Source organism: Miniopterus schreibersii (genome assembly GCF_964146895.1).
Source record: "Miniopterus schreibersii genome assembly, chromosome: 5".
Taxonomy (NCBI): Eukaryota; Metazoa; Chordata; class Mammalia; order Chiroptera; family Miniopteridae; genus Miniopterus; species Miniopterus schreibersii.
The window spans coordinates 33,126,302-33,153,625 of NC_138106.1; the positions used below are offsets into that span (position 1 = coordinate 33,126,302).

General features: G+C 40.1%; 1 protein-coding gene across 6 annotated transcripts in view; it reads right to left on the reverse strand.

The window, feature by feature from the left end:
- Window positions 1-27,324, reverse strand: part of PEX5L (peroxisomal biogenesis factor 5 like) — a 183,784-nt gene that overhangs the window by 24,212 nt on the left and 132,248 nt on the right. For all 6 annotated transcript variants that reach the window (XM_081139309.1, XM_081139311.1, XM_081139307.1 and 3 more), the window contains 2 exons: window positions 26,484-26,580; window positions 18,042-18,137 (listed from right to left, as the gene is read on the reverse strand). In XM_081139309.1, the coding sequence (XP_080995435.1) occupies window positions 18,042-18,137; window positions 26,484-26,580 (193 nt within the window). The remainder of the gene's footprint in view (window positions 1-18,041; window positions 18,138-26,483; window positions 26,581-27,324) is intronic.

Below are 27,324 nucleotides of genomic sequence, written 5' to 3' on the forward strand. Positions count from 1 at the left end.
ACAATGAAACAATTGGTGCCTTACTACCTATGCAGCACTTGCAAACAAATGTATATATATGTGTGTGTGTGTGTGTGTATATATATATATATATATATATATATATATATATATATATATATATATATATATCTCGCAACATTTAGCCTACAATCCTTGTAAACAGCTAACACTGAAGGGACCAGGGGACAGCATTTCAATGAATTGAGTAGTCAAGGGTGTGTGTTTCTCATGACCATGTTTGGGCCGCCAAGGGGCAAGCCAACCTGGAGCTATCATGAATCCCAAGAGGACTTCTTCGAACAGTGAGGATTGGTGATCTTCTCATTGGCACTGCAGTTGGCTATTCCCAGCAGGAATCTCTGAGAGACCCACAAAAGCAGAACATGAGAGAATGTACTCGAGTTAAACATCCACTGAGCCCAGAAAGCACCTATGCCAGGCCATGACTGTACCTGCCACGTGAGGCTGGGCCCCTTCCCCTACTCCTCACTGTTCTGATCCCACCCTGGAGGGCTCAGAAACTGACAAGTAAGTGGAGGGGGAGGAAGTGGAGCCAGCAGACAGAAGGTTCCCCTGGCAGCTTCCCCACTACAGAGGATCAGGCCTAAAGGCACTCCAAATTTGGGGAGGCAAGAAGATCTAAATTGTGAATATAGAAGGAGTCATTTGATTATTATAGAGGAATGGATATCTTAGCTATTGAAACAACACTGTTCTTGAGATCAAAATATCTGGAGGATTTTTATCTTCTTAGAGTGACTGGAAAGCTATGGTGCTCTTATGGGTTGAATTGTGTTTCCTAATAAGATATGGTGAAGTCCCAACCTCTGGTATCTGTGGAATGTGATCTTCTTTAAAAATAGAGTCTTTGCAGATGTAATCAAGTGCAGATGAGGCTCTTATGGTGGACCCTTAATCTGGTATCACTGGTGTCCTTATAAGAGGAAGGGAATTTGGACACAGACACAGAGGGAAGATGGTCAGGTGAAGATGGAAGAGAAACTGGAGTGATGTGCCACAACCCAAGGAACACCTGGGGCTACTAGACGCTGAAAGAGGCAAGGAAGGGCTTTGAGGGAGCATGGCCCTGTCAACACCTTGATTTCAGACTTTTAGCCTCTGGACTATGAGACAATAAATTTCTTTTGTTTTAAGCCACTCATTTGGCGGTGCTTTGTTACAACAGCCACTGGAAGTGAACAGAAGGAACCAACCTATGATTTCAGTCAGAGACTAGGATAAAACTAGCTCACAAATGGGGTTTGAATGGGCAGTAGGTTAAGTTCTCTTTTACTCTCAGCCTAACAAGTTCTGCCCATTAGATGAAATGATAGCCAAGAATCCTAATGCATGACCCATGCTCAACAAATACCTGTTGTGAATGAATGGTCTCCCGAGCTTCCTGAGATGTACCCTTTCTTGCACTCTGTTTCATTTGATTCCTCAAATGGGCTTTCGTGCATTATTTCCATTTTTTATAAATGAGGAAGCTGATGTCCCAGAGATTAAATAACTTGCCCAAGGAAAATGACTCATAGTGCAAAACAGATTTAAACATAGGTCTTCTTGACTCCAGCCTGTGCTTTTCCACTCCACTGTCACCAAATTAGTCCAAAAAAAATCTTGGTAGATGTTCAATAGTCTGTGTCCTCTTAATTCAGAGAACTATGCCTCATTTGAAATGATTTTTTAGAATCTGAATGCAAGATGTATTTTCTTGGCCATTTTGGTTCTCAAAAAGACAAACTGAGAAGTCTGTCTACAGGAAAGCAGGCAGAGATTAGGTTGTATAGCTTAAATAAAATCAACGTATATTAAACCCTGATTCTAGGTCTATGTTCTTGGGCTATGAAGCTGAAAAAGACAGTTTTTGACTCAAGGGTCTCACAGTCACTTGGAAGAAATTTTGGGAGATATTGAAAGTATTTGAACCAAAAGTCAGAAGACGTGGACTCTTGTCCAGGTGCAACTACTTAGGGGTGTGATCTCAGAGAAATCAAATAACTTTTTCTCATTTCAAAATTTTTGGGAAAATTTTCTATAAACTGTGAAGAGTTACACCAGAGTCAGGCGGTGGTATTATTATTATTTTTATAAAGCCACTTTCTTGTATGATTTAAATGTCTAAAGAGATGCTACACAATACATCAATCAGCAATGGATGCTCCTAAGTAGCCAAGCACAAACGACCCTGTTTAAGTGCTGTAAAGACAAAACCCCATTAGGGACTAATTTTTTTTTTTTTTGTGGAGACAGCTTGTGATTTATTTTTTACAAGGATATTTAAAATCTAAAGAACATTGCTGACTCAAGATAAATATAAAGGTCGATTGTTGCATCTAAACTATGCTGTCACAACATTTAAATAATTAAAAGATTGTTTTCAGAGATAATTGTAGTCCTACATTTTAACTAAGTATTTAATAACAGTAAACTAAACACAAGCTCTGTTTTCATATGGGGAACTCTGCAAAGCCTATTAACTAACTGTCCAGATGGCAGGGAATAGGAGAATTAAAATGTATTTAAATTAGGGATCATCCAAATCTTTCAAAGTAGACTTAAGTGGGTGTTAAGAGCCTATTTTGGAGACTTTCTAAAACTCATTCAAAATATCAGAGGACAAGGACTTTTACTTTACTTAGGTATTTGTTTCTCGGTAATTTTTTAAAAATAAAATTCTTAAAAAACATTTTTTTTAAAGTTATGTAATACTTTTTCCTTACAGGCAAATTAGAAAAATAGATGAAGAAAAAGAAAAAATAACCCTATTAATTTTACTACCTAGATATAATAATTGGGAGCACTTTGCTGTATCTTATGTTAGGTTTCCCCCTTATGTTTGCATATAAAAACAATTACCCATGAGCTCTCAGTATTAGGGCCAGTTACTTTCTTCTCTGAGCTCTAGTTTTCTCATTTCTAAAAAGGAGTTAAAAATACTAACCTCGTAGGGTAGTTGTGAGGATCAAATTTCATAGTATTTGTAAAATATTTAATAGAGTAGCTGGAATATAATCATGCTCAATCAAATTACTTCATTATTTACTTGTGAAAATGGAACCTTACTGTACATGTGGTTGTTTAACCTTTATTTTGGATGTAATTACATGCCAGTAAATATACAACCATCACATCATTATGAGGACACTGCAGTATCCCATTATATAGATTTATCTTAATACATTTCACCTTCTATTATTGTTATTACAAAAATTTGCATCACATATACTGGGGCATGTATCTTTATGCATGTGAGTGAGTATTTCTTGAGAATTATTAAGAAATTGCTGGGTCAAAAGGTACAAACATTTTGAAGCTTTTGATATATACTGAGAAGGACAGATACCATCTGATTTCACTTATATGTGGAATCTAACAAACAAAGGAACAAATAAATAAGAAACAAACTAATAGATATAGGGAACATTTTGCTGGTTGCCCGATGGGAGCGGGACTGGGGGGGAGGGAAGGATGAAAAAGGGGAAGGGATTAAGAAGTACAAATGGGTAGTTGTAAAATAGTCGTGGGGGTGTAAAGAATAGCATAAGGAATCTAGTCAATAATAGTGTAATAACTATGTATGGTGCCAGGTGGGTACTAGATTTACTGGGTGATCACTTCATAAGCTATATAAACACCTAATCACTATGTTGTACACCAGAAACTAATATAATATTGCATGTCAACTGTAACTGGAAAATAAAAATTATTAAAAAAAGAAAAATAAGGGGAAACAAGATGGAGGCATAGGTAGCAGCCGTACCTGCCGCCTCCCGCAACCACATCAAAATCACAACTAAAACACAGACCCACCCTCACTCAGAGCCTCCTGAGATCCGGCTGCACAGAAGCCCCACAGCCAGGGGACTGAAGGAGCATCAAGAGTGGGAGGAGGGGCGGAGACGCGGGCGGATGGGGGCTGAATCCTGGAGACGCGGCCGCAGGCCCACACCCGGTGCCTCGGGTTAAACCCGGGAGGGAATCTCGGCGGTGGGGGTTTCCTGGAGGAGGGAGGGGTCCCAGCCCCACATAGGCCCCAGCCCAGGGCTCCAGGGCTGGGAAGAGACGTCCCCACAACTCCGGGCTGTGAAACCAGCGGGGACAGTCCCTGAGGGTCGCGGAGGCTGCGGGAGCCCCAGCAGCTCCTCTAAAGGGCCCGGCACGGACTCACTCGGACGCTCCCTCTGAGCCCAGCGCCGGGCAGCAGCCTGAAAGGACCCGGGACACTCGGGGGGAACTAACCTGCCTGAGATCCGGGCGAGAGGCGGAGGGGCGGCTTCCTCCCAGGCAGAAGGGCTAGCGGAGGCCCTGGCTCCTGTGGCGAGTCCTCCCCGCACACAGCCCGCAGGCAGGCACCATGTTTGAATCGCCAGCACCTGACTCCCACCTCTGGCCCCGCCCCGTGATTCCCGGAGGCCCCGCCCCTCCCCCCTGCAGCTCATCCAGGCCATTTCCAGGGACTTTTCTGTGCAAGTGGCCTCTCCAGCCTCATGCTTAAGACGTTCCTAAAATCTCTCAAACAAGCAGCAGCAGGCCCATACGGTTTGATAAATGGCCCCAGGCCTGGCACGAGCAGCAGCCTTCATTGGCTCATAGCTTGGCCTCTCCTGGACACCTCCAAGCCCGCACAAGTAGCAGCCAACTATGGTTTGCTGTGGAGCTCATGCTGGATGGCCCTGGGCAGGGCACTGGCACAGGCTGACTTTTCACCTCCCAGGAGGCCCCAGAGACAGTGCACCTGGTGGTCAGACTCGACCACGCTGGATTACAACCTAGCACATCCACGAGTGACACACTCAAGGGGCGCACTTGGTGAGCACCAAAGCTCCACTGAAGTAAATCCTGTTCCACAGGGGCGTCTCCAGCACAGCAGCTCTCTGGCTGCAGCTGCAGCTGCTCCTCACAGCTGATTGGCCTGGGAGTCAATTCCTCCCAGTGACGCCAACAGCAACCAAGGCTCAACTACAACAGGACAGTGCACACAGCCCACACAGGGGAGCACCTAGAAGGCTCAGCTCAGGTGACTGGGGAGGCTGAGCCACTGGACCCTACGGGACATCTACTACACAAAGCCACTCTACAAACTCCAGGAGACATAGCAGCTCTACCTAATACATAGAAAGAAACACCTGGAAGCAGCAAAAATGTGGAGGCAAAGAAACATGTCACAAAGGAAAGAACAGAAGAAATCTCTAGAAGAGGAACTAAATGAAATAGATCCAAGCAAGCTAACAGATACAGAGTTCAAAATTTTGTTTATAAGGATGCTCAAGCATATTATTATGAAAACAACTGAGAAAATAAAGTACCAATTTGAAATGAAGGCTACACGAACTGAAATGAAGAATAATTTACTGGGAATCAACAATAGAGTAGAGGATGCTGAGAATCAAATCAGCAATTTGGTACATGAGGAAACAAAAAACACCCAACCAGAAGAGAAAAAAAAAAAAAAGAAAGAATCCAGAAATATGAAGATAGTATAAGGAGCCTCTGCGACAACTTCAAGAGGCCCAACGTTCATATTATTGGGGTGCCAGAAGGAGAAGAAAGAGGCCAAGAAATTGAAAACCTATTTGAAAAAATAATTACAGAAAACTTCCCCTACCTGGGGAAAGATATCGACTTTCAATTCCAGGAAGCACAGAGGGTCCCAAAGAAGAGGAACCCAAAGAGGCCCACAGCAAGACACATCATAATTAAAAAGCCAAAGGTTAAAGACAGAGAATCATAAAGGCAGCAAGAGAAGAGCAGTTAGTTACCTACAAGGGAGCACCCATACGACTGTCAGCTGATTTCTCAACAGAAACCTTGCAGGTCGGAAGGGAGTGGCAAGAAATATTCAAAGTGATGAAAAACATGGAACTACAATGAAGATTGCTTTACCCAGCAAAGCTATCATTTAGAATTGAAGGTCAGATAAAGAGCTTCACAGATAAGGAAAAGCTAAAGGAGTTCATCACCACCAAACCAGCACTACAGGAAATGTTGAAGGGTCTTCTTTAAGAAGAAGCTAATGAACAAAAGAATGTGATGAACTAAATAGATCCAGAGACATTGACTCATGCAACAGTCGATCATATTTCAGAGGGAAGAGGGAAGGGGGGTGGATGGTGGGAAAAGATTAACCAAAGAAGTTATATGCATATATGCATAAGCCATGGACACAGTCAATAACAAAGTGAAGGCCTGGGGAGGGGATGGGAGAGAAGTGGAGGGGGTCAATTGGGGAAAAAAAATGGGACATCTGTAATACTTTCAACAATAAAGATAAATTTAAAAATTAATAAAAAATAAAATAAATTAAAAAAGAAAAATAAATAATTTAACCAATGTATTGATTCATTTCACTAAGAAGAAAACATGTTATCTCTTTATCTATCGTCTATCTATCTATCTATCATCTATCTATCATCTATCTATCTATCTATCTATCTATCTATCTATCTATCTATCTATCTATCATCTATCATCTATCTATCTATCTATCTATCTATCTATCTATCTATCTATCTATCTATCTATCATCTATCTATCTATCATCTATCATCTATCTATCTATCTATCTATCTATCTATCTATCTATCTATCTATCTATCTATCATCTATCATCTATCTATCTATCTATCATCTATCTATCTATCTATCTATCTATCTATCTATCTATCTATCTATCTATCTATCTATCTATCTATCTATCATTTATCTATCTATTTTAAAGCATTATTCCCCTACCTGCTCAGTGTTCTGATGTAGCTTGCTCCCCAATGACAGGCTTTTAAGGAAAAAAAAATTTCCAACACGGCTGTTAAAGGTACTGGTTGTTATGGTGACCATAGTCTTTAAACTGATCAGCAGATCTAGAATCTGATAATCTTGTTGGAGGAAGAGGCTTTCTCTTTGAGAAGAGAAAATCTCTTTCTGGTTGAAGAGGTAGGGATTCTCTGGCAGGTCATTTGTAATGATGAAATACTACTGATTTTCCTTTTCCTTTGGCCTTGAGGTAAGGAAACATAAAGATTTGACACTAAATAAAGATTCAGGAAAAATTCAGTTTCCAGAAGATTATTCTAATTTGTTTATAAAATCAGGTATATGTTAGAAAGCAACTGACATAAATAAATGTTTTTTGAATAAGGACTTACTGGTTCCTGGGCTTTTACTGCTTTCTTTTTCTTTGAATATAATGTAATTCAGCATCATGTTTTTAAAATGGTGACAATACTGGTTGTGTTCTTTAGCTCAAAATTACATTAAAAATAGAAGTGGAACACACCCTTCAGCCAAGCTTTTGCAAAATCATAAACACTGCCACTTGTCCAAGTTTCCTTAAAGAAGTTTAGAACAGAAATGTCCAAATGAGTGTTAGACTATCAAATCATGATAGTGCTAGACTATCAAATTGTGCGAATAGCACTATCGTGCTAACGTCTTATACTGAAGAAAATAAACAGGATTCTTTTGGTACATTCAACAGAAGGTTGAACTCTACTTCTTAATGCCCTATAAACTCACATAACTTCTGCACTTTTTCTTCATTTGCATGAGCACAATTTGTGATGCTCTATCTGTGTACCATCCTAGGGAGTGGAGATAGGGTAGTGACTAAGACAAGGTCGCTATTCTCATGGAGTTTCCAGTCTAGAGGAAACACATAAATAATACAAAGTACATACATAAATAAATAATGTAATTTTGAATAGTTGTTAGCACTTTAAGAAATAGTTATATATGACACTTAGGAAAGACTTCTTTCAGAAAAGGTGATCAAAGAAGACCTCTTAAAGGGATCTAAGACCTAAACAACCCAGGTAAGGGCATTCTAGGCACAGGATACAGAGATGGAAATGAGTTTGGGATGAATGGGCAGAAGAGACAGTGTGGCTGGAATGTCTTACTGAACTGGGGAGGTGACAAGAGGGAATAATAACAGGGGCCAGATCATGTCCTATGGACCAAATTAAGGACTTTGGATCTCATTTTATTTTTGATGGAAAGTGATTGGCAGATGTTAACTCTCATTGGCAAGGAAGTGATAGGATCTGATGTATCATCTGAGAAGAGAACCTGGAATTCGCTAGGGAACAAGACTGGAAGCTGGGAGACAAGGAAGGAGGTTGTGGCAGTGGTTTGGGCCAGGGATGTTGCTGGTGAGGAGGAAAGTTTGTGCAGGGTTGATAATAGATTTGGTTGAAGTCCTTTAGTTTGGACATTATTCCAACAGGACATTCTGTTGAATTAGATGTGAGGCTGTAGGGGAAGAAAGGGCATCTTTCAGGGTTTTGTTTTGAGCAGATTGTGGTGCTATCACTGAACTGGGGTGGAGGCTTCTTTGGGATGGGAAATGAAGAGTTAGGCTTTAGATAGGTTAAAGTACACAGTGGATATTAGAACCTAAGTAGTAGCATCAGTAGGCAATTGGATATTCAATTTGGGGTCTCTGGGGGAGAGGTCAAGGTTGAAAATTCAGATTGAGAGCCATCTAGGTATAGTTATTGCTTAAATCCACAGACCTGAAAGAGATGGCTATGGAGACAAGGTAGGAGGAGAGCAGAGGAGCAAGGGCTGTGTCCTGGGGCTCTGTGATCTTAAGAAGACAGACACAGTGGAGGAATCCACAAAGGAGACTGGGGGGAAATCGTCTTTGAGGTGGCAGAAAACCAATATCTAACACAGAACAAGGTGGAGCACCTCAGAGCTCTCTGCCTTGTTCTTATTTTACTGAAGCAGAAGATGTCTTCTGTCTGTACATATCACATCCATGTTTTATACATGAGAAGCCTCCTTCGACAGGGATTTAGAAACATAACCACTTCATCACAGAAACAGTGTAGATAACATTGATGTAGAGGAGGTAGAAGATATGGCATGGTTCAAGCCATGTCATGAAGTTTTCTTAGCAGTCAGCATAGTCCAGTGGCTTTATGTAAAATGCTCCTGTTCTTTTGAAAATATGTCAAAGATCCTATAAAAATCATGAAGAACTGGAATAATCTTAACTGGATTGCAATGCTGCTCAATCAATGTCATGTTTAGCAATGAGGCAAAACTTCTCAAAGCTGCTGCATTCCTGCCTACTGTTGCCAGACACAGAGTGACACAGCTGGGATGTGGCCAAGCCCCTCCACGCAGGGCAGGTTTCATCAAGAGTCTGGAACCAGAGTTCTGAAGCCAGGACAGGCAACTGTTTCTATTTTCATTTGCAAGTGAATGGACATCGTAAGATGTAGAAAAGGTTCACGGTGAACGGTCATAAATATACAAAGGACAAATTTAGCCTTGGCGCTCATGTTACCATCTAAAACCTGAACTTATATAAGAAAAATTTAAAAATAGGGCTCATGTTCAAGTCATTCATCCTTCCTGAATCTGGGTATAAATGTAAAGAGTATCAAACTATATATTTTCAGCGTGGGAAATAATTATTTTGTAAGTGGCACAGTATTTTCAGTCGTTTTAGTAGAACCTTGAGCATTTGCTCAGAATGTGTTTTGTGACATGCCCCTTGGAATTAGTTTTGTTGAAATCTGTTAACTCTAAAATATACGAATAAAGGGGAAAAGCACTGAAGAATGATAGCAGAAATCTGGAAAGAAGGCTAAAGAAAGCAATAAAAACATTAAAGAATTAAAAATATACTGTCCTTAAGAACATTATAGGAACACAGATCTAGGGATGATTTTGGCAGAAACTGGAAAATATACTTTGGACAATATGGTAGTAAGAAATCTTGCATTTCCCGCTCACTATGAGAACCTTGACAAGGAACTTGTTGGGTAAAGCTACCGTAATGAGAGAGTTTAGCTGGGATTGAAAAGACGACTGAAGCTGGCGATGTAAGTTCATGCAAGGAATTCAACATCCAAGCCAATCACAACTAGATGTTCTCTTTTCCCATCATGGCTTAAATTGCTGCAGCAGGAATTTAGATTAGACATAAAGAAAATGTTCTCTGATTGAAATGATTGCAAGACATTGAAATGGGTCACCTAAGAAAGTTTTAGAATCTTCTTTCTTAGCAATTGCTAAAAACAGAACTGGTACTTAGGGATGGCCCTAGGCGAAGGGGAGAAATCATATATTCACTGACCGGCACAGCAGAAGACAGCCTTAAAAATCACTGAATCCAGAGGTTCCCAAACTTGGCTGCACATTGAATCACCTGGGGAGTTTTTCAAAATTCCAAGGCCCAGGCCAGGGCCAGGGCCAATGAAATCATAGTCTCTGGGCATGGGACACAGATATCAGGAGTTTGGGAAGCTCCCCAGGTAGTTCCAATGGGCAGCCAAGTTCAGGTACCCTGGATATAATCTAATGGTCTCAAGTTACAGATAAAAATTGAGGCCTAGAGGGGAAAAGGACTGTCCCAGCCTACCAGGGGAAAGCGGTGGTCCCAGCTGGCCAGGGCAGTGAATGCAGAGAATGAGAGCCCACATCTCTTATCCTTGATCTGACACACGGGGCTTTAAGAAAAGGAAAAAACCCAAACGACTTATTTTATGTTTATGAAAGCAATAAATTATCATTATAAATAATTTTTTAAAACCATTGAAATCACCTAGCTGGGCGTGGCTCAGCGGTTGAGAGTCGACCTAGGATCCAGGAGATCGGGGTTCGATTCCCGGTCAGGGCATATGCCCGGGTTGTGGGTTGCAGCTGATTAATGACTCTCATCATTGATGTTTCTATCTCTCTCTCTCCCTCCCTCTCCTTTCCTCTCTCTGAAATCAATTAAAAATATATTTAAAAAAAAACAACCATTGAAATTGCCAATGAAAATTAATAATCTCTCAATCTCACCATCCTGAGATAAATTACTGATGCCTTTGCATTTCCTTCCACTTTTTTCTCAAATCCATATGTACTTTTAAGTTTTCGTAAAAGTTAGGCTCTTCCCTTTGAGAATGACAGCAGGCTGTTTGGAAAGGCAGGGAGCAGGAGGTACGGATGGTGCTCGGGGTGCTGGGCCACATTACAAGCCTTTTCCTCCCCCTCCTTTGATGGCCTCACAGCATGAGGCCCCATCTTTCCTGGCTTCTGCATTTAGCCTGAGACCCAAATGGGTCCAGGATGGACTGTATAAGTCCTGAGTAGTGCTGCAAAGCCCAAGTGTAAAAGGCCTGCCTCATGGAGTTAGTGTCACCAACAGCTGCACACCCATGACAGGGTCTTTGGAGGAAGCTGGATTGAGGAGCTGCACTGATTCCAGTCTGTGGCCACTTTGCCTTCATTATGCTTGAGATCCTTGCCTGAATAAGTCAGGACCTCTACCTAAATTTGGAGTGGTCTGTGTGTATGTGTGTGTGTATGTGTGTGTGTATGTGTGTGCATGTGTGTGTGTTCTTACCCATCCCATCATCCCAAGCAACCTGAAGGGTGCAAAGCTATTATTTTGAATGGGGGATATCCTTATTATTGATCCAAATAATCACTGTGATTTGGTAAATCCATAAAATCAAACTTCACTAATAAATGAAATAATTCCAATCTTGAAATTATTTCAAATTGTAATATTGCCACCTGACCAGTGAAACCTAAAACCTAATTTATGGGGGACTCTTAAACCTGATGGTCACAATTCAAAGTCTGTTCCCCACAGGTAGAAAACAAATGCGTTAGTATAAAGAAACTGCTCACTCTGAAAAGGAAGGCTATTTTTAGAAGACTGATGAGTCATAAGGAATGACTTAGTAGAGGAAGTAGTTAACTTCTAATGTAGCTTTTCCAAGTGAATTCTCTATTTTGGGGGCTATAAATGGCTTCAATAAACACCCTGTTATCATCACAGAAACACAACACACTCAGATTGGTTTTAATTATTTGGTGAAAATCAAATCTTTTTTCACATTTAGGTTTAAAGAGATAGTGATCCATCTACTTTTGTTGTGTCATCAGATCAAGTAGTCAATCCCATACTTGCATTTTCCCTTCAGAGATGTGCAGGACACAGAAATAGAATATTTGATTGCCCATCCGTTTTCTATGACAACCTAAGCTTTTTGATGTAGGAAGCAAATGGTGTTTAATAACCGTAATAATTTAATTTTGGTGCTTGACTTGGCGTTATTTATTTATCTGTTCATTCATTTTTACTCTTTGGATACAAGGTAACTAAGATAGGATAAGTCTGTAAATTTTTTATTCTAAAATTTCACCATGCAATTCAACTTTTGACAGGAAATCAAATTCATCTCCAATTATTTGCATGTGGCTTATATATGATATTAATAATTTCCAGCTATGTTTTAATACCTCTCTGCCCTATACTTTCTCTTCAAGCCTCCAGCCCTCTTGGCCCAGTAAAAGTAGCTGCTGTTGTCAGGGGTTGATGTGTATTTCAAAGAATACCAAGTCATTTTAATATAAATTAAAATCAATATAGGTATAGGGGGAATGAATGGTGATGGGAAAAAAATAAAAGCACACACAAAAAAATCAATATGCTAAATAAAGAAATCTGATGTAAGATCAAACTTGATGAAAGAAAGTACATCTCCAAACCAAATATCTATATTCTACTGGTTCTGTTTCTCTGGAGAACCCTGATTAACACAAGATCGAAGAAACTAATGCTGCTTATCTGGGAGGAAGAGGTAGACACTGGTTACCCTCATGGAAAAGAATCACTTTCTTAATCATCAGGAAGTGTTCATGTATTGAACATGAACTCATACCCATTACTGTATGGTATATTAGGTGTCTTAGTTGAATGATAAAGGAAATTCAAGATGCCACTTTCTCACAGGATGTTCACTAATTCTCCACTGAACTCTGTATAGTTGTGCATTTCATATTCGATTTACTAAACCAATGAGCAGTTTAAGTGTTTGTCATCAGATGATCATTCAGTATTTTGATTTTATTTTATAAAAAGTCTTTCAAAAGCAAAATGGGCAGATAGCTCCACTGCCTTGAGTACAGAACTAAAGATTAGAACTACTCATACATTTACCTAAGACTATCTTACACCTCTTTATACTTCCATCTGCATCACCTATGAGGGTTTATCAAAAGTCACTCTACAGTAATTCCTATCTATACTTTGTATTTTCTTAGAAATCAAATTTTGTTTATTAAAAATGGAAAGAGCCTGCTCGGCATGGCTCAGCAGTTGAGCGTCGACCTAGGATTCAGGAGATCGAGGTTCGATTCCCGGTCAGGGCACATGCCCGGGCTGCGGGCTCCATTCCCAGCCGGGGGTCTGCAGGAGGCAGCTGATCAATGACTCTCATCATTGATGTTTCTACCTCTCTCTCTCCTTCTCCCTTCCTCTCTCTGAAGTCAATAAAGATATTTTTTTTAAAAAAAGAAAAAATCAAATCAATATAAGATCAAAGGATCTTTTGCCAGTTCTTGAATGCACAGCACATCAAATCTTCACGTACTCTATCTACAGAAATCTGTATCTTAAACAGTTAATGATAAGATTCCTTCAATATTGCCCAAATAATATTTTCATATATTTTCAGAAGATTTTCTCTTTTTTGGGTATTGAATCTAAATAAGAATGATTTAAGTAGTATTTAATCCATTAATCTCTTCCACCTACTTCAAAAAGGTGACATGGTCCTAGAAAGCAGAAGGAAATATGAGGGGGTGGTGGAGACAATCTTCTTGGTAGGAGGGCACCCAAGTCAGTAGCTTCTTACATAATCTTATATTAAAAGCAGTTCCAAGAATGGCCTCCAACTTTCTTCAATCCATTAATATTTCTGAGGTGCCTATCAGATCTATGGTATATATAGAGATTAACATCAGGTGAAACAAAATTTCTCTATGAAAATAATTTTTAAGTTTATGTCACTAGAGCTGGGTTTAGCTATTGTGTTACTTTGAATATGGTATCCCCTAGTTAAACTTAACACAGGAAAGGTCACCCATATTTCTAGAACAACAAATTAGTAGCATTAAAATCTCACTATCCATTTTCTTAAACAGTAATTACCAATTTGCCTATGATTTTTCACAAAGTGCTATTGACAGGAGGCCTCAGGTCCTTGCTGGCTATGGGTAGGATGCCTTGGTTCCCCACCTGCTGGCTATAGGTAGGATGCCTTGGTTCCCTACCTACTAAGGGTCCTCGTGACATGGAAGCTGGGTTTCCTCCAGAGCAAGTGGCTCAAGAGAGAGCGAGCAAGGAGGAGGCCACAGTACCTTCTATGACCTAATGTGTAAAGTCACATACCATGGCTGCCACTTTATTCCATTTACTAGAAGTGAGTCACTAAGCCCAGCCCACGCTCAAGGGGAGGAGAGCTAAGCTCTGTACTTTGAAGGAAGTATCAAAACATTTGTGGCCATTTAAAAAAAATCACAAGCAATATCCCAAATGAAGTTCAAAGGGAAGAGACCTGGGTATGGGAAGAGTTCAGAGCACTAGAATTTAATAGGCTCAATTAATTAGCCAGAAGGATTTAAAAGTCTGCTTCCTGTTCTTTTTCTTGCCTCTGACCATTGCACTTTCCTTTGTCCATGTATCTTCATTTCTCTCCATGCACATATTTCATTATTCTTTTCCAAAATTTGCTCACAAGAATACCTCCCTCGGGGTAAAGGGAGAGTTATGAAAACACTGATTAAAATGCATACATTCATTATACTAATATCGGAGCCAAGTGAAACGTGACTTTGAGGTCAGGACCGAAAATTCATCTTCTGTTAGTCAGTATGCTTGTGATGTTTTTAAAGCACCCATCAGAGAAGAGTTGCTTAGATGAAATAGCTGCATTAGAGGGATCCATTGTTATTTTTGCTCATTTATTTATCCAACAAAACTTTGTGGGGCCTCGCTCTGCACCTGACTCTGAACGGGCTGAGCACATAATGAAGGCTGGGACACAGTCCTGCCTGTAAGAGGTCAGTCTAGTGGGGAGATGGACAGGTAAACCCATAGTAACTATGCTACGTGATAAGCTGTACTTGAGTGATCTGAGCTGCTTACACCTGGATTCTTCTAGCTCTTTAAGGGCAGAGCTGGTCTCACCCACTTTTCTCTTTTTAGCACCCTGCACAGTGCCTGGCCCGGAGAAGAAGCCTAAACATGCCTGACGAATTTGAAGGTGGAGGCCCCTAATGTGACCGACTAGCTAAACACAATACTAGACGCAGAGGCTCTTCCCGCCCTGGGAACGGGTGATAGCGGAGGTATTTCTTGCCGCCTGCCCGGGACCTCGTCCCTCCTCCGCAGATGCAGCACAGTCTCTCCAGGGACCCGCCTTCCTGGGCAGCTGCAGGCGCCACCGAGCTCCCGGTGCGTCCTGCCTAGGGACAGGGACCCGCTGCGGCGGACAGTGCGTTCAGGCTGCTGGCTGGCGAGGAAACCCGGAGGAAGCTCCTCTCCATTCTTGTTCAGGGAACATACATTTTTTAAAAAAAGCCCCAAATAGGAATTTTTGGTTCTTTGTCCTAAAATTACAATATTTTGAACAGAGATAAATTTGCAGTGATTTTTCAATAAAATGGAAGCTAAGGAGGCAAAACGCCTCCCCCATACCTGCCTTGCTAGATCTAACAGTTCAACTTGAGCCCAAGCAATGTCAGCCTTTGCACATAAACAGTTCCCGGGTCAGTGAAGACATGCACTAAATATGCATGCGGGGTTAGCTGTCTTTTCTCTAGCAGGAGATGTTGTATTTCAGGACATTTTAGCTCAAACGTTAGTTGAATGACATGTTGTCAGGTGTTACTTAGTATAAGTAAAAACTAGTTCGTACCATGTAAAATACAAGACATGCCCAGTGTTACTCCCCAGCAAGACTGGTTGGTGCGGCCCTCATTCTTGTGTCTCACTGACTGACCCTGAGAGGACAACCACAGACGGTGACGCTTAGCACAGTCCCTGGCACAAGTCTGCATGCCACCGACAGAATTGTTGGTTTGTATTAGCTATGAAAATGCAGGAACTACATTAGATTAAGAGGTGAAAGGACACTTTATATGCAATGATAGATAGACAGACTTGCCCACATTAGGTGATTAACAATCAGTTATCCATCTATTAATTCAATAGATATTTACTGAAATGATTTCGTGAGTATATATCTCTATATCAATATATATCTATAGCTATATAATACACACATAGATAGGTAGATAGATGGGTAATTTTTGTCGTTGATATATTAATTTGAAATTAAGCCATTTGAGTATGAACCATTGTCTTTCTTATTCTAAATGGGATCATATAAATTCTGTCTTTCCTGACTCAATATTCTATGGTTTTACATAATCTTCTCTTTAGTGCTAATTCAGTGCACTACACACAGTAGGAGTTCAAAAAATAAATTTAAATTAGTTCTTAAGTCTGAAAAAATATCTGCATTTAAGATGAATTGAGTTACAGACTCCATGCAGTGGGACCATGTGGTCTCTGCTGGTCTCAATCAAATATATCAGTTGATCACATTCAAGAGCTCTAAATTTGTATTAATTTTTTTTAAATAAAAAGGTTAAAAATAAAAAAAGAAATTTGGGTAGATTGTTTTGTGATGAGATAAAAAGTGTTCTCTTATTGGGTTTCTGAATGATGACATGAAATTATGGCTGGAATTATTTTCTAGAATATAAAGAATCCTTTTACTATTAAATTAGAAATGTGATTTAATTGCATTTCAAGTATGGAGTTACCGAAAGACTGCTCATAGTATAATAATTTCATCCAAATTCTAGTGGCAAGACAGCTACATAAATGAGCCATATTATAGGAATACTTTCAAATTTTCAAGATTTCATATCAGTAACAGAAGTGGAGATCCTGACAAGTTCCTACTTGGGCTTGGCAGAAAGCTCCACTCTCAAACAGTGATCTAGCAAAGCTCAGATGAGTATAACAGATGGCATCTGTGGTGCACTCTGTGATTCTAACCAGGAAGAAAATGGATAAAAACCAGCAAAGATTGACCTTTTATGGCTTCCTTTCCTCCTTCCTTTCTTCCTTCCTCTCCCTCCTCCTCTTTCTTTCTCTCTCATTAGAAGGCTAAATAAGAAAATTAATGTTCAAATTATCATTTGATTTAGTTTATCAACATTGTCATTATTTGGGGTACCCTTTTATTTTTTAACTTTTCAATTACAGTTGACATTCAATATGATATTAGTCTCAAGCATGTGACATAGCGGTTAGACATTGATATAACTTACAAGGTGATCCCCCATAAGTCCAGTATCCACCTGACACCATACATAGTTATTACAATATTATTGACTATATTCCTAATGCTGTACTTTATACCCCTGTGACTATTTTGTAACTGTCAATTTGTATTTCTTAATCCCTTCACCTTTCTAACTATCCCTCCAACCCCCCTCCCACCTGGCAATCATCAGTTTGTTCTCTGTATCTTTTGAGTTTTTTTCTGTTTGTTCCTTAATTTTGTTTTTTAGATTCAAAAACATAAATGCATCCTTACGTTCACTGCAGCATTATTTGCAATAGCCAAGATATGAAAGCAACCTAAGTGTCTGCCAATAGACAACTGGATAAAGAAGATGTGGTATGCATATACTATGGAATATTACTTGGCCATAAAAAATGAAATCTTATCATTTGTTTTGGACACTTTTAGCAGTAAAAAATTATGGCTTGAATCAGGCCCTCCATTGGCTGGGATATGCCTTTTCAGTTAGGAAAATGTATAGTATTTTTGGAGCAGGGATACCTTCTATGGTTCAGACATTGTATAGATGCTAGAGAGATGAAAACGTCAGGCGTGAACCTTGGCCTCACAGAGAGAAACATAGAAAATGCATTGCATAGGTTCATCACAGACCCCGAGGAGGCTCAGAGTTCTTTCTGACCCAGGACTCCAGACAGTCACTGATAATCTACCACAGAATTGGCTTAAGAGGTGACATCTATTAGTCACGCCTGGCAGGAAGCCAAAAGTTCTCTGGTATCAGGTTTCATTCGAACAATCATAATCTGGGTTATTTCATGTCTATAAAGTACGACCCATTTCATGTGTATCCTGCTGAAATTTGAGTTTTTGAATTCCACTCTCAGAAACACACACAAAGAACAATTTTATAAAAGTTACCTCCACTGCTGCTTTTGCCCTTTCAAATTCCTCTTCTAAGGAGTGGTTTCTGGAGAGCAATGCACTTCCCCAGCGTTGCTCTTTGGTCAGGCGAGCCTGAAATAAACCACACACGGTTATAATATTGGAATCGCATAACACAATAGTACATATGTTTTTCCTTTTCCCATATTCCCCTAGAGTTTAAGCAGCACCTGCAACTGACGTCATTTTTGGAGTACTTGGCAAGCATGCATGATTCTTGTAACAGGGTGTCAGGCCTGGTCATATTAAAACCAATCCCCAGGCCCAACCTCTGAAAGGTCTTTTCTTTAACTGGTCTTGGTGCCAGGCATTAATATTTCAGTAAGTCTCCCACATGATTCTAACATGCAGCTAGAATGGAGAATCTCCGTTGGAAGACTAGACCTGGAAGCTGATATTCAAGCTCCCAGCTGGTTAGAAGGCCCAGCCTCGGGTAAAACTGTGGAAGCTGCAGAGATGAAAGGTGGCAGCTGGGTCTTCCTCTTTAAATACGCAGCAGGCCCTCATGCTGGATTCTCTTGCCTTTGCCTTCCCTCTATTGGCACACATCTGTCTTATGTCCCATTTCCTTAGGACGTTGCTTTCTGTTAAATACTAGTCACTTAGATAAAATTACCTCTGATAACGCCAACTACTTTGTCACAATTAACAGGCAGTGTGATACACAGCTTAGCTAAATGCAAATATTTCCAGAAGACCCCGCCTGCCAAAAGAGTCTGCTGGGATTAAAAAAAATGTTATTAATTTGCCCAGCCAGGCATGGCTCAGTGGTTGAGCATCAACCTGGGATCCAGAAGATCGCAGTTTGATTCCCGGTCAGGGCACAGGCCCGGGTTTCGGGCTAGATCCCCAGTCGGAGGCGTGCAGGAGGCAGCTGATCAATGACTCTCTCATCATTGATGTTTCTGTCTATCTCTCTCTCCCTCTCCTTTCCTCCCTCTGAAATCAATAAAGATATATTTTTTAAAAATGTTATTATTTTTTCATTTGACAATGAATACTTTCTTTTTGAAAAAGTTAATTATGGAAAATAAGAAATGCACCTCTATACTTTTCTTTGCACTTACATATATATTTATGCACCCATAGATATAATATCATGATGTGTTTCAAAATGTTTTTTGAAACATAAATGATATACTATTCTGTAGCTTACTTTTTTCTACTTAACAATACACCTTGGAGAGTCTCCACAATTAGTACTTGTAAATCTACCCCACTCTTCCCAGGGGTTTTCTACTAAGTACTATGTACTTTAGATTGTTCAGAACTCTCTCCAGGAGCATTCAAAACGTTTCCAAATTTTCTCCATGCAATTGCTTGTTTTCTTGTCTAACTTCTGACTCTACTGTGGGATCCACGCACGTAAGATCTTGCGTGGTAACTTCTGTACTGTCCATGCCGAGCCCAGGGCCTGACAAGCGATCGTGTCCCCATGATGCCTGTGGATGGTGGACTGTAGGGTGAGGGATTGTACTGATAAGGCAGCTAGGTTTTGGGGCTTGTGTTGTGAAGTCCCCCCTACTCCCTTTTTGGGGGCAGGGGGTATTCCTTGGCCCATGTGTTAGATTGCTCTCTTGCAGGAATGCTCAACTCCAGCTTCTTTGGGAATTACTGGAACAGGCCTGGGCATTAAATGTTTAAAAAGCTCCTCTGGTGATTTTGAAATGCAGTCATGTTTGGAAACCACTGTTCTATAGCAAAACTTTGTTCTTCACCCAGCACTTTCTATCTAGCTTGGCAAATTTATTTTGGCATTCCTTTCCCAACTGGTTATATAAGTCTCCGTCCCTTAATCCTTTGCTTTTGGAACCAACTCTCGTCTTCCTGCTGGTTCCCTCATTAATGAAATAAACAAATGTGAATTTTAAACTGTGGATACACGGTAAGACACGAACTTTGTGCATCTATATAATAATGTCATGAGTGAGTGACAAATGGCATCAGGAGAAGAAAAATAAAGCATCAGTGTTTTGGTCCCGAGCCACCTCCTTTTGTTAAAGGCACTGTTCACTGGGGAAACGCGATCTGTCATTTCTGTGAAGCCTGACCTAACAGGCCTCCATTCCTGTCACTAGCTTCCTTTCATCAATGTCTCATGACCCACGTGGATTATAAATCACAGAATGCAAAGGGCGCCATAGATCAGGGAGAAGAGGAAAATCCCTCTCAGGATTCTAGACTTATGGTTCGTATTCTATTCACCACTTAAAACAGAAAGTACAAAACAGACTCTTACTGCGCAAGTGAAATTTTGTTTTGCTAGTACAATTGCTGTTTAGGTAAGAGCTGTTTTCCACATGGTTAGAAAAGCTTTAGATGATTATTAAACACATGTCATCCACCTCACAGTGGATGCCATATATTTTGCCCAAAGAAGCATGAGCTAAACATTATAAAATACAGGTAAATACTGAATGGAAACAGAGGCAATTTTCAAGCTGAGATTAGCACGCAACTGAGGATTATAGGCAAACCTGTGATGTTCCCACGTGTAAGTAATGCTTGTAAACTGCAGATAGCACTCAATATTTACCGAGAGGAAGGGTAAACAAGACTATTACACCCATAAGTTTGAGTTGCAGCTGTTTTGGTAGAATAGTAGTTCTCTGTATTAGTAGTTCTCGGGCTCTAGTGGGCGTCAGGATCACCTGGAAGTCTGGTTCGAATGCAGATTGCTGGGCCTCACCGCTGGGGTTTCTGATTCAGCAGGTGGGATGAAGCCCCAGAATCTGCATTTTTAACAAGTTCCCAGGTGATGCTGAGCAGGCTGGAGTAAGGACCACACTATGAGAACTTCTGGTCTAGATACTGACATTGTGTACATGTAGGTGGAGCCCTGGAGTTCACAAATGTACTCTGACATGGACATTTCTCTTCTTTTCATGATTTTGAAAAAAATGCTCCACAATTACAGCAACCTCCTGGAAGTGCTTTGGCTCTAAAAACAGCATTTTAATTGGTTTAAGCTAACTGGATTTTAGGGTTTTACACTCTCCAAGGAAGAAGGCATTTAGTTCCTTTAGTTGCTCATGGTTCTGAATGCTAAGCAGTAGGCGAAGGTAAAGGAGAAAGAAAGTAATAACTCCTTAAAAAGAATATTATGTTTTATTTTCCTTACTCAAAATTATGATTGTGATCAAAATTATGATTTGAAAATGACTGTGTTTATGGCTGTGGTTGTCCTGGCATAACTGTTGGTGAATCTCAAGGCCGGTCATTCATAGCTTCTCATAAATTGCGTTTATGTTATTGCCAAAGATCTGCCACCAAAACACACTTTAAAAAAACTCAGCATCTTTTCAAAAGAAATGGAAAGAGAAAAGGGGTCTGCTTAACTGTGGGAGAGAAAAACATAACAACTAGCAGACCGAGGGTCTGCTACAACATGGTCTTGAAGAGCATAATCTCTGGAGTCAGATTGCCTGGGGTCAAATCCATTTACTAACTGGGGACCTTGGACAAATTACTTAATCTCTAGAATCCTCAGTTTATTCTCATCTGCCAAGTGTGTATTCACTTACAGAATCCACATAAGAATTGAGAACAGTAATTCATGTAAATACACACACAAAAGTCTCAGTACATAGTAAGTGCTCAATAAAACGTGGCTTTTGTTATCTTTCTGGTTAGTATTTACTTGGTGTGACTTTAGAAATACATTAAAAAATATCTGTGCTGGCAGGGCCAGTGTTCTCAGTGGTTGAGCATCAACCTATGATCCCAGAGATCGCAGTTCGACTCCGGGCCAGGGCACATGCCCGAGTTCCAGTCTCGATCCCTAATAGGGGGTGTGCAGGAGGCAGCCGATCAATGACTCTCTCATTATTGATGTTTCTATCTCTCTCTTTCCCTCTCCCTTCCTCTCTCTGAAATCAATAAAGACATTAAAAAAAAAAATCTGTGCTTAAAGCACTTTTGTTTAGTGGTTAATGGAGACAAATTGGATTCTTACACTAGAACAGATAAGTTAGACACTTGCTTCCTTGAAATGCTCCAATTTTTTTTTTCTTAATCAGTCAGCAGACATTTATCATTGAAGAAACACAAAAAAAGCTCTACCTTAAGTGTAAAGAGCAGATTCTCAGAGCTTCGTGCAAGGAGGGAGCATATGGTCCCCATCTCCCTCCAAATATGAAATTCTATGTTGTAAAATATCAAGGCAAATCAGTGTTGATTTCAAAAAGAGATGGACAGTCTATGACCATGAATAACTGGAAAGTATTTTTGAAACTAGTTTCAAAATGATCAAGGATTAAATTTCATCTTTTTATCTTCTCTATCCTTTAACCATTAGCCACTACTTGCAAATTATTAAATTTGACAAACATTTATTGTTTCTCCTTTTTGTTAGTATTCTCTTTATTATTATTATTATTACTACTATTATTATTATTATATTTTATCTCAACAAATACTTGTTGAGGACCTACTGTGTGCAGATTTCCTACTAGGTTGAAAATAATCTTTCGGTTTCTGTCCTTCCTTCTTGCCTGCCTGCCAGTCCTTGCCTTTCTTTTCCTATTTCCTTCCTTCCACCTTTGCTGGCTTCCTTCCTCCTTGGTGGCTCGCTGCGCATGTCCAGGAGGGGAAAGGGGATGCGGCTCTTGTGCTGTCTTGCAACAAGCAAAACTGCACTTACAGTGCACTAACTGCTTCTATTAGACACAAAAGTCTTCACACTTCTTATGGTCAAACTCCTCTTTCTAATATTCTCACTGCCTCACTATGGCTTTATGAACAGTAGACATTCAGCCACATTTGTTGAACCGAAATGGAATGAAATGGAAGCCACCCACATTTCTGAGAGTAAGAGTTTGGGGAAGAGTTTGGTAGGGGCAGGCACAAAATTGTGTTCAGCTTCAGATTAGATGACAATCCTAATTTATCTTGCAAAGTTTCTGGGAGAGAGTGATAAACGTTCTTTAAAAATCACTTAACTCCGATTAACCCTCTAGACATAATAATCAGGCTTGCAAGGAGAATGGAAATAGATGGCTTGGGGGTTCTCTCAGGTGGATAGGCTCGATGTGACCGATCCAAAGAGATGTGTGGTCAGGAAAAGGCTGCAGAAGCTGATGGGTGCGGATCGAGCGCTGGCTTTTCTCCTCCTTAGCTGTGTTGTCGCCCTGGGAAAATTACTCTGCTCTCTGAGATGCATTACTCATCTGAGAAATGGGGATATTGATTCCCAAGATTACTGTAAGCATTTCAGAGAATATATTAGAAATATTTTGCATTACACACAGGGAGTGTGCAATATGACAGCTTTTAAATGCATTTCCTTTTGCATCACTCCTTTAAAAATTCAGACAACATACCTGCACTTACATCTTAAAGTCTATATAGTTCTGTTTTGGGACACTGCCAACTTGATGGAATTACAACTATGTGGGAGGAATCGTTTGCTGTGCCAAAGTCAGCAAAATCAGATTGTTACAAGATTGTGACTAAGTATCAGAGAGCCTGGCGGCCGCACAGTCTGGTGAAATCCAACTTTGGTTGGCAAGAGCCTGTCTTGAGCTCTCCTGCCAGGGGCTAGACTGGAAAAAGAAATGCTTGAGCCACACGCTCCAGGGGAAGTTGGATTCTTTTTCTTTCGCCTCATCACTATCTCAACCCATTTATGGAAAAAGCTAATTTTACAGCGTTGCTTTCTGTGTTTTTCTTCAACTCTTCAAATGTTTTCTAATTCTTGAGATTGCATGATTTCTTTAAACATGTAACTCCAGGGAATACTAATTTTGCAGTTTAAGTGTCAAAAGCTTTATTCTTAAATATATAGAGATTATATAACTTATTACATTCCCTTGCCACTCTGATTAGTGAATTCAAAACACTATTTGGAACAGACTAGACTATGTCTTTCCTTCTCTCCATCTTGATAAGAAAATGAGCCAACATAAGAATTCTTCTCATGGTGAACTTCCATTTTCTTTGATTCTGAAACATGATTTTTAAACAAGACTTGCAAATAGCCCCTCACCTGCTGAACCTACGCTAATCTTTGTTGGCCTGAGAGAGAGGAAAACATTCCCCTGATTTTCCTGTGGACCATCTGAGTAATAGTGGAGCAGTAACAGATTTTGCTGAGCTGAGACTGTTCACCTGGAGAGTTTTCAAGTCAGTTTTAAGTTGAGTTTTCTTACTGCCTTCATCATTTTATCTGCGTAAAGAGATAATATATTTAAGAGCAGTATGCTTCTAACAGGAAAAACATCTTTTCCATTAAAAGCAGATTAATCAGTCTATCCTCTTGCTGCTCCATTTGAATGACTTAGTCATTCAGATGATTAAATTCCAAATTCATGCAAGTTTCCTTGTTTAACCATAAATTGGAATTAAAACTAAAAGATTATAAATTTCCTTAGTTTAGGGAAATCTTGATAAGTAAACACACAGTGTTTTTAAAAAAGCAAATGAAGGGATACATTCTTTACAAATAATTGGTAACCCTCTAAAAGGATTTGCTATGTTTCATCTAGACGGAGAACTGTCACGGTGCATTTTACATGGTTTTGAAGACAATATCCAGAATCCGAAAAGCACAGTGTTTGCTTAAAGGCACACGGGTGGGTCAGTGATGGGACAGTGTGGTGGGATGAAACCAGACAACCAGCAGGACAGAAGCAGTCACTGGAATAATAAGATACGTGCATGGTGGGTCTCCATGGGCAACCGGGGCCCCGGCTGATCTGCCCCCAGCTCCACGCAGAGCAGCCCACCTTGCCAGGTCTCCCCCTGCTGCTGAAACAAACATTCTAGCGCTAATTAGATTGTTCCAAGGATTCCAGTTCATGAAAAAGTACCAATTACTTGAGTCAAGTCTAAACTTCTAATGCATGTATCAAGAGATGTTTCTCTGATAAGTGTTATCAATCTGCCTTTTAAAAAGATACATTTAGAATGAATACAGAGGAAGAAAATACATTTTCATGGTACATTTGCAATTCATTAAGCTTTCCAGGGGTATTTGTTCTGGATGTTAGTTGACTTGTTTTCCAGCAGAGTTCTGGGGGCAGTAATGTCTGCCCCTCTCTTGCGGAGGGTGAGGTGTATGTGGAGGGGGCTCTTAGTGGCCTAGAGAGGGTGCCAGGGGCCTTCCACTTTGTTTCTCTCCTTGTTCTCCTTCTCTCTGACACTTGCTAGTTGTGGTTGCATAGATGGCTTTCTTAATCTCACAGTGCCTTAGTTTCCCCATCTTTAAAAGGAGTATAATACCTGAACTCATAGAGCCATTTGTCAGGGTCCAATGAGATAATATATATATATTAGAAGGCCTTATCATAGCAATCAATAACATTTGTTATTATCATAATTATCCTTTTACTTCACCTCAGGCAATATATTTCTCCTCTTAGTTACAATAGCTTATCTAGTAAACTCAAGAAAATTTTCTGGCTTACTTCATTCCACCCATCTTCTTTTCAACTAAATTGCAGAGTGCATGAGTGTTTTTCTACATGTTCCTCAAATAAAATATATATTATCATTTGAAAAGAAAAATCCTCACCTGAGGACGTACTTAGAGAGAGGGAAGGAGAGAGAGAGAGAGAAACATCTATATGAGAGAGAAACATTAATCGGTTGCTTTCAGTACGCTCCCCGGCTGGTCAGTAGACACATTTCTTAAGAGATCTCTGTGGTTTTAGAACCCAGGCTGTTCGCTTGTAAGGTGCTTGAGGGAATGAAAAGATTGAGACTGACTTTGGCGCTCTTGGCAGCCTTAACCATAGGCAGTAATTAGTCATAGACAAGCCAGTCACACTGTAGTTGAGAGCCAAGGGGTGGACAGGCTCGGTTCCCACCCTACTCCCACCAGTCACTAGTTGGGTTCCCTAGGAAAAGGGGTTTTACTTCACCGAGACCCTTTAAGAGATCTTTAAAGCGAGGTTAATAAATATTTGCAGGGTTATTTCAGTGCTAGATATGACATATGAAAAGCACATAGTAAAGCCCACAAATGGTAGCTCTCAGTAGGGCCATTACCACTACTACTCTAATTACTTATTCCTCCCATGACCTTTATTGGAATGCAGCAGGCAGGGTGCTGATGTGTGAGCACCTTGTCCCGCCGGGCAGAGATGGAAATGAGCACTCGAGATGTAATTTCCTCTCCTTTGTGTGCTGCTACATCAATAGCGCTAATAATGGAGTAGTACAGATTTTGTATCGCAAAATCATGGAACAGTAAGTGGTAGAAAAAGGAAAAAGTGCTAAGTACACAGTGACTTCATTAATACATTTTCTGGTCAAATAAATATATTTTAAGCATTGAGACAGATACTGAGTACGAAAGCACATGTAATACAAAATATAGAAAATGTATTTAGAACTTTTTGTGAAAATTTAAATAAAATATTTAAGATATGAATGACCTATTAGAAGGGTGGGCTCCTTGAAGCGTTGCTCTGTTACCTGTGCTGGAGGCACTAATTCCAGCTCTGACGCTGACTCGGAGTTCAGGGCGCTTTTCCCGGCACTCAGTTCAGGCTGAGATCTGTGTTCTGAGGACCTATAGAGACAAATGAAGGAACCTGATGTACATTGAGAAACAAATTTAAGATTAACCAAAGAACTTATATGCATACATGCATTGCCCGTGAACACAGACGATAGAGTGCGAAGGCCTGGGGCAGGGTAGGACCTGGGTGGAGGGGAGCAATGGGGATAAAAGGGGGGATACATTTATAATACTCTCAACAATAAACATTTAAAAAAATTGTGTAGCAAGTACCAGAGACTGGTCCCATTTCTTTATTGGAGAAAATAATAAATCATCACGCAACAGAAAAAAAAAAGAGAGAGAGAAACAAATTTAGCTAGAAACCCAGCCAAGAAACCTAGCTAATTTGGATCATCGAGAGCCATGGGAACAAAGCTCTCACCAGAATTTTCATGAAAAAGGTAACTTCTAAGTGTTTTTATTTTGATGACCATCTTTGGAATTTAAGTGGCTGTGATGTGCTAGGTGCTATTATTGAATTCAGTTCAATTATGGGCAAAAAGTAAATATAGGCAACACCATTTTTGTTACGGAAAGTTTTGTTTTATTAAAAAGTATTATTTTGGGGGGGGAGAAGAGATTCTCACAAAGGGTCTCAGGTGTGACTTAATCTTTATATAGAACATAAAATGTCATAATAAGTAGAGATGTGAGAGGGACAACGGGAGACTAAAATATGTTGCCCTTTAAGAAGCTTTAAAAATATGGTAAAATTCAGGCAGCCAGTTTTTCTCATGGCCTCCATGGGTTACC